At 35.2% G+C, this 8,648-nt stretch overlaps 1 protein-coding gene across 2 annotated transcripts in view; it reads left to right on the forward strand.

Moving 5' to 3' along the window:
• The window catches only part of LOC109061484 (metal transporter CNNM2-like), a 37,228-nt gene extending 31,401 nt beyond the window's left edge, over nucleotides 1–5,827 (forward strand). Inside the window, exons 6-8 of one of the 2 annotated variants that reach the window (XM_019078588.2) lie at nucleotides 1,586–1,648; nucleotides 3,112–3,290; nucleotides 4,590–5,827. In XM_019078588.2, the coding sequence (XP_018934133.2) occupies nucleotides 1,586–1,648; nucleotides 3,112–3,290; nucleotides 4,590–4,802 (455 nt within the window). In that variant the 3' untranslated portion in view covers nucleotides 4,803–5,827. The remainder of the gene's footprint in view (nucleotides 1–1,585; nucleotides 1,649–3,111; nucleotides 3,291–4,589) is intronic. The other variant, XM_042716422.1, reaches the window with a different exon arrangement.
• Nucleotides 5,828–8,648: the final 2,821 nt, after the last annotated feature.

Consider the following 8,648-nt stretch of genomic DNA (forward strand, 5'->3'; position numbering starts at 1 on the left):
AGCTTTTAGCATCTGGACTGGAGTCATGTGGATTACTTTGATGTATTATCACCTGTTTGGATTCTCATTCTGATGGCACCCATTCACTGCAAAGGATCCATTGGTGAGCAACAAGCTTAACTACGTACATTATGGATGGGTACATTTTCAGCAAATTTTCATTTTTTGGGTGAAATGTTTCTTTAAGAAATAATACCACAATGCAAAATGATCTTGATACCACATTATACATCCACATACCCTGCAATAGTGCAGACAGTTGTGGGCTGGATTAGTCCAAATACATACTATGAAGATCTACAGGAAGCGAAACCTCATTCTGGCACCTTTGACATAATATTTTCAATCTACTATGCACTAATCCCAGTCATTCATTATTGTATGAAGATTGTGATTCAAACATTCAAAAAAATAACAGCATATTTCAGAAGGTCTCATTCCAGAGGTCAAATGGCAAGAGAATTTAGGACTGTCATTAGTCTTGTAGCTTTTTAAAAGTATGGATACTGTAATATGTAGGGGCGAGCAATATGATGGTAAATAGTGCATCCCTGGCAGAAGAAACCTGTGAAATGATTAAGATTCTGCTATGCTTTTTTTTGCACCCTATCACCAGCACTACAGAGTCAGATGTGTCTTTTATGCTTTTTAAAAAAATGTTGTGTGACAGGATGGATGAATGAAATTGTTGTTACTATTAATCATAATAAACAATGATTCTGCTAACTATTGTAGTTTATCAGACATAATCTATATTGTCAAGCAACTTACAGTATTTGTATTTCAAATGTGGCCCATCTTGTGCATTTTATAATGTTTTTACAGTTTTAAGTCACTTTATAAGCTGATGTTTATGAACTGATGCCAGCATTATAACAAAGTGTGTATTTTTTTTTAAATAAACACTTGATTATCCAGATAACAAACCAATTTTCATTATATATGTATATGTATGTATGTATATATATATATATATATATATATATATATATATATATATATATATATATATATATATATATCCCTACATTATATACTGCCAAAATATGTTGACATGATATAAAATTACTCCAGTACTCCTGTGACTGCTGACTTTTTGTTATTATAAATCATAGTTATATTATAATATACTAGTTATATGATAAAAGTTACAATAGAAATCATAATATGTCATTTATCCAACAGAACATAAAAATACATTAAAGTCTTTAGGGAGGAGCATCCACTTTGGAGTCTTTTCAAATTGTTATGAACAGTTTTAGATCCATCAGAAATTTGCAGGAGTTGAATCTTCTACCAAAGTGTATCCATGTGCTAGTTAAGGGGAATGCCACAGAACATAGGTGACCTCTGGTGGTGACAACATGGGCCTACAGTAATACTAAGAGTGCCTTATTATGGAGGAAAAATGATCTTTTCTTATTTTTTCAGATTAAAATAAGTGGTATTTAGTGATTTTATCTGATCTGTGAAAGGATCTTTCAGCCCTTTTCCCTTCAGTTCTACCTTTTAGTCACCTTGTAGTTTTGTTTCCCACCTTTTTTGATGCTTTCCTCTTGTTTCTACTCTTCATTCTTCTCTGCAGTTCCTCTCTCCCTGTCTCGTACCTTTGTGGTCAGTAGGGCTGAGTCTGTTGCTGGATCTCCAGGTATAGTTAAACCAACATGCTTGACAAGTAATAACATCCTTTTACGGCTCAACATGTGTATCCTAAATTCAGTTTTGGTGCTTATTTTCCAGTTGAAGCAATGACCGAATCATTTGTGACTAATCAAACAATGTGAAGGTCAGACATCTGTCTGTGACTCATTGTAAACCGTGTCGTATGTTACAATAAACCCACAGAATCCCTCCCACACATTCTTACTTCACAGGCCTCCTGGAGTAAAGGGCGACAGCGGGGCCATAGACACCCACACACACACATGCACACACATACTGTTCCGTGTTCTCACATACCTCATGCTGACTACCAGCATGTAGGGTTCATAGTTGGGCCCCTTCAGGCCAGCACTGGAGCCTTGAACTAAAGACGCGGTGGCTCCCTCACTCCACTCACACATCCAAACACGGATTACATACATTCCAACTAAATTGTGGCATTAACACACCTTCACTTTTGAAACCAGTGTGTATACTTGTGAATGTGTGTTTATGTGTAAGAGCAAGAAAGAAAGAATAAATCTATGTACTGAAGTGTGAAAGTGTGCAAAATTAAATGTCTGTTAGCAAGCATTAGTGTGTGCGAGTTTAGAGAATGTTTGTGTGTGTGCACTTTTAAATGTCCCCTCTCTTTATGAAGTGGAAAACATAAGCTGTGTTTAATTAAAAACAAGCCAGTCTTCACTTTGAAAGCTCTTAGGCTTTTTATCATACTCTTGCCAGCGGCAACACTTTACATACATGAAACACCCCCTTCAGAACTAGCCACGCTGTTATTGAGTTCTAAAAAGCTGTTACAAGCTGTAATATACCATGTGCTTAGCGTCTCTATAAAGTTAGGTCTGAAGGTCTAGTCACTGAAGGATTTAGTGCACTAAAAAAATCCATGAATATCTACAAACATACACTACTGTTCAAATATTTTTGGTCATAGTGGTGCGTCCATTATGCTCTCCAAATGCATTAGTTTGTTCAAAAATACAGTTCTGTTGTAAAATTTTATTCTATCTATCTATTTTCTATGTGAATATATTTTAATATGCTGATTTGTCACTCAAGAAATATTTTATTATTATCAATGCTGAAAACAATTTTTTTCAGGATTCTTTGATGAATGACAGTTCAGAAGAACAGTGTGTGTGTAACATTATAAATGTATTTACTGTCACTTTTCATTAATTAAGTGCACACATGCTTAATAAAAGTATAAGTTAAAGTATTACTTAAAAAAACTTTTGAACAAAATAGTGTACTTTTAAACAGGTTCGAAACACACTGCTATAGCTTGTGCAAACAAATAGTCCCGCCCCTCACTCCACACCACTGGTTGAGCTACATCAGGCTGGGCAAACAGCAAGTCAGATAATTAATATTCATGAGCAAGGCTGATAAGTTTTAAATTGCCTTTCAAGATCATGATGAAATGATGCTTTCCTTTTTCCTGTGCAGAAAACAAATCCCCCCCTCGGTCATTTGGACTGAACCATTCTGACTCGTTAAATCGTAGCGAGCGGATTGAAGCCATCACACCGTCACTGGGCAGCAGTAACCACCAGCTCAATGCCTTCCTGCAGATGTATGTGCCGGACTATTCTGTCAGAGCTTTGTCAGACGTACAGTATATTAAGGTAAACAGAATTGCTTAAACCCAACAGCTCACTTTCAGTTTCTGCACATTTTCTTGTCATTACCACTAATATGCCCAAAACAAAATCATGTAATTCTTAAGAAGCCATTAATTGCAAATTTTTTATACCATTGTGGAACCCATTGTTTGGCTTGGGGATCAGAATAGGGGTCCTCAACTCTGGATCTCAAGAACCACTTTCCTGCAGAGTTTAACTCCAGCCCTAATCAAACACACATGAACAAGCTGATCAAAGTTGCAGGTGGGTGTGTTTAATCCAGTTTGGAACTAAACTCAACTGGATCTTGAGGTGCAGAGTTGAGGACTCCTGGTCTAAACTGTGGCCCAATGGCTGTAGTCCAATGTGGATTTTGAGTGTTAGCACTGGGATAGATGTGGACTTGTGCACTGGGTAGGGGTCTGTGGCAGATAGAGACATGGGTTCTTGGTGTGGCAATGGAATAAACGTTCCAAAAGAGGGTTTTCACAGCGATTCCATAAAAGAACCATTTTAGGCTCCCCAAAGAACCTTTCAGTGAAAAAATATATTTTTTTTCCCTTAGTGTGTAGAACATTTTAATAATCTGAAGAATCCTTTTGTGCTATGGAAAGATTCCATGGATGTTAAAAGTTATTCAAGGAAACTACACCTGGTGTTAAGATGCACTTTGGTCGAATTGGATCACAAGTAGACGAGGGAGACACATTCCCATTTACATCTGCTATTTTAATGCAGACTACTTATAAAATGATATAAATATCAGTTGTAGGATGATATTTTAATGCTTAGTTGGATCAGAAGCATGGCATAATCAGTCATGTAAAGTGGCTTTACAAGGCAGGATGTAGTTTATCTTTAATAAGGTCCTTTATAATTTCAGTCTGATAGACAGTAAGCACTTTATGTGGTTATGGGGGAGTAAAAAAATCTACCCTGGGCATGTTTCTTTTTAAAGGGTAAAAGAGAAGAGTGGACAATGAACAAATTTTGAAATTCCAAAATAAAAGACACCAGAACCAATTTCCAATGGAACGATTTCATACTTTCAGGTTCTCAAAAGTGCAAGTCATCATGGTTTGGTAAACTTCTATAGTGGTGAATGGAAACTACAACAGATATAATTTTTGCGTTTCCATTTGTCCCAATAGCAAATGTAAAAATCCATGATAGTATTTCTATGACTTTGCAAAAGAGGGAAAAAAATGCATTGCGATAATGGCTAGATTGTATAAATTCACACTAACCTTATTTGAATTATTTCATTTTGTTTTAACCCAGTTTTTTGTGTGCTATTAATAGGTGACGCGCCAGCAGTATCAGAATGCCATCATGGCGTCACGCATGGACAAGACGCCACAGTCCTCAGAGAGCGAGTACACCAAAATCGAAATGACTTTGACAGACCTCCATGATGGAGTGATGGATGAAACCACTACCCTGTTCAACCAGACACAGAACTGTGTGGCCCACAACAAGACGAACCACACAGGCCACAGCGAGGGGGCCATCTAGCCCTCAGTGGGGTGGTGGAGCGAAGCGGATAGCAGAACCCTGGAGCTGCTCACCACCCCAAACCACTCCACTCTGGTAGTGCAGTACTACTACTGGAACCTGAGCTTGGGTTGACCCAAGGCAAAATGGGATACTCCAGTGACCCGGTCCGGTCCCATTCATTCAGATAGACCCCAGCGTTTATGTCCCCCAGACCAAAGAGTTTGGTGGATAGACAGTTTTTCTCCAGATACACTCGAACTGCCCCGTGATGTTCACAAACACAATAGAAATACTCCAGGCAGATGTTGTAATAGGGTAAATCAAAGACTGTTCCAAATACTGCTTTGAAGGAAACCGTGAACCAAGAGGATTCTACTCGCATATTTATTTATTTTGTATGCATTTGTACATACGTGCATGTCTGAGGATATAATTGTCGGCACATGCAAGCACCAGTCTGTAAATTGTGCATGTGTATGTGTGTGCCTCTATGAGTGTCACTGATATCATGCACATGCTATATATATATATATATATATATATATATATATATATATATATATATATATATATATATATATATATATATATATATACATAGTTACAAATATATACCGGTGAGGGTCCTTTACATGTATATTTCAGAAATGCTTATTTTTATTGTTCTAAATCTGATATATCCCATAGTACCTTTTACACCTTTTTAAAAAATGAATCACTATATTGCCTTTAAAAAAATCGTATTAATTTTTAACAAGTGCAATGAAACAAGTTTTATTTAAAAGATGATTTATCATGATTACTGTATTGTAAATTATAGTCCTGTTTGTATGCATGTGTTGTATCACATTTGTATATTTGTTCTGAGATATTTTGGATTCACTTCCAAGGATGAACAGGTCCTATTTGTCTGCTTTAAATATTTAATTCTATCAAAGGCACAATAACTTTACATTTAAATCTGAAGGCAGTCTGTCAGGACTTTATGCAAGGGAGAATCAACATGCATTAACACAACTACTACATTAAATTGTTCTACCCATCATGCGTCTGTAAGAAAGGTGCCATAGTGTTTGAATGGCTGTACTTGTGTGTATTACCTTTATGTATATAATGTTGACTTTATTTTTTATTTATAAGAATGCTGGAAACTCCTACTATGCATATGTGCTTAGAATTATACACTTTTATACACTCAAAATGAAGATTAGCTAAAAATGTACTCACCCTAGGGGCCAAAGGATGTAGATGAGTTCGTTTCTTCATGGAAACAGATTTGAAGAAATTTTGCAATGGATCCTCTGCAGTGAATGGGTGCCGTCAGAATGAGAGTCCAAAATATTATTCGTATAATATAATAATATTGCTTTCTCCAGTGAAAAACTTGTCTTGTCTGAATCGGGAGAGAAATATGCACAGATCAAGCACTGTTTACGTGCAAAAACAGCTCTAAACAAATATGTTGGTGGAGACATAAACTAATATTTTGGCCGTGGTTTATCAAAGTAAAAAAAAAAAACACATCTTGATGGATTTGTTTTTTACAAACACGCAACACACATGTGGATAAATGTGGATGTGGACATACTTGTGGATTAATGTGTTTTTATCAGCTGTTTGGACTCTCATTCTGACGGCACCCATTCACTGCAGAGGATCCTTTGGTGAGCAATTGACGTAAAGCTACATTTTTCAAAAATTTGTACTCATGAAGGAACATCTTACATGGCATGAGGGTGAGTACATTTTCATTTTAGGGTGAACTATTCCTTTAATGATGAACCACTTATATTTTCTCCATTGCCATACTTTTTTTCTTTTTTTTTTTTTTTTGACCCAACCACCAAGATCATCAAACAGCATATTCCTATAACTATTCCTATATGTTGTTATAGGTGGCAGCTGTGTGACCCTGTTTCTACAGTGTCAGACTTTGTGGTAAAACTGATTCAGGCAGTTTTTAAGACATTGCCTTTGATGTTTTCATGTGTTCAAATGCTTATTTGAACCACAATATATTAACAAAAGTAATGCATTACTTGCATTATTTATATATGGGTCAGTACCACAGGCAGCCACTGCTTGGCACTACGGTCTAACAATTGAGCCTAAACCTAAACCTTGACAAGGTTGTAATCTTAAAACTGATGCTCTTTATACCAAAGATTTTACTTAAGAGGTGAGATCAGAGATTGTTGGGCTTTATTTAGTAAATTAAAGCCAAAATTTAGTAAATTAAATTTTTTTTTCTAGACAGATGCTCTTGTGGGGTTAAATACAGGTTCTGGCTTTTTACATTTTTTTTATAATTTGCTTTGTTAATGAATTGTAGCTACTTTGAACTAAAATGTAAACCCTAGGGAGAAAAATGGTTCTAGAAAGTGCTATTAAACATCCATCAGTTTCACTGTGGTACTGTGTTCTTTGTGCTGTTCTTTCATAAAAATCTACTGTTCACATTTTCTTTTTTAAGAAATCTTACAAATGCTTATGAACACTGTGTCCTTTCAACAGATGGACAACAGGATATTTTGTTCATCACATCACACTGGTAACTCTGTCCATTATTTTATCTGCATATTAAACATCAAATATATAGACTAGTTAGGATGGCATGTTCTTTATTTTAAAACAGAAAACCTGTTATAGCATATAAATGTAGTTAAATGCTAACATAGTTAGAAGTAAACAAGACAGGAGACCAAAAGTTATTATGGAAAACTATTTTTATTTAACATTGCAATGCAATTTCCCATATGTATACGTTTAGAACTCTATAAATCAGAAGCTATAATAATTCAGGGAACAATGAAATCGAACAACAAAAAATTTGATTAATAAATGCCATGTCTATTTTGCTAGATCTCTTTTACAGACAAAACCGTTTCGAGCCTTTTCTTATGCTAAACAGGAAAACTACTAAAGTCACAAAAAAATATAGTTTGTATTAAACATTGAATTAGGAAGAAGGTAAAAAAACAGAAAGGAACAAATACTCAGTATATTAGTAAGTTATTGGCACAGTTAACATGCTACTACTGTATACTGTAAATTATGCCAAAATATAATATGAAAACACTGGTTCAAACAGAGATATATGCAATGCTACCTATGAATATACGGATGACACCTTCACCCGTTGAAGATGTATTTAGGATACACTACTGGGAAAATTGGACGAATACTGTTTAAACTCAATGCACTTTCTATTATTTATATTATAATATAACCTAAGTCAGTTTCCCTTGCATAGACAGCTAAAAAGGACCACTGCCAACACAAGTGCAAATTAGCCCAGGACTAGTTTTAATCCATGTCCAGGGAGCTGGCCATAATATGTATATATATATATATACACACACACACACACCCACAACACTGAGTTTTTATATAAAAAGCTAATGAAAACAGAGGAAAGAGAGATACTGGATGTTTTTTAGGACATAAAAAACACTTTCTTTATACTGTGGTCTCTAAAGAACCAAGAACAAGTATATTTTGAAAGAGCTGCCCCGTTTTAGGATGTCCAGTTGTTAAAAAAAAAAAAAAAAGACAAATAAAATATGCATTGTATGTTTAAAAATGTCTCTTTAACTGATTCCTTGGAAATCGACTTTTGAAAACCTAGAAACCAATTTTGGGCCCCACCAAAAACCTTGATACTTTAGACCTACTTGGTCTTCCCTTACAAAAACTCACACCCATACAAAAAAAAAAAAAAAAAAAAAAAAAAAAAAAAAAAAAAAACTAAAAAAATATAAAATAAAAAAACCAACATACAGTTACAATATGCATATGAGTAATACACATTGCACTATGGATTGGGTAGCTTCATTCAAAGATCCTACATACTATCTTTGAGTA

This window comes from Cyprinus carpio, chromosome B1 (assembly GCF_018340385.1).
Source record: "Cyprinus carpio isolate SPL01 chromosome B1, ASM1834038v1, whole genome shotgun sequence".
In the NCBI taxonomy this organism is placed as follows: Eukaryota; Metazoa; Chordata; class Actinopteri; order Cypriniformes; family Cyprinidae; genus Cyprinus; species Cyprinus carpio.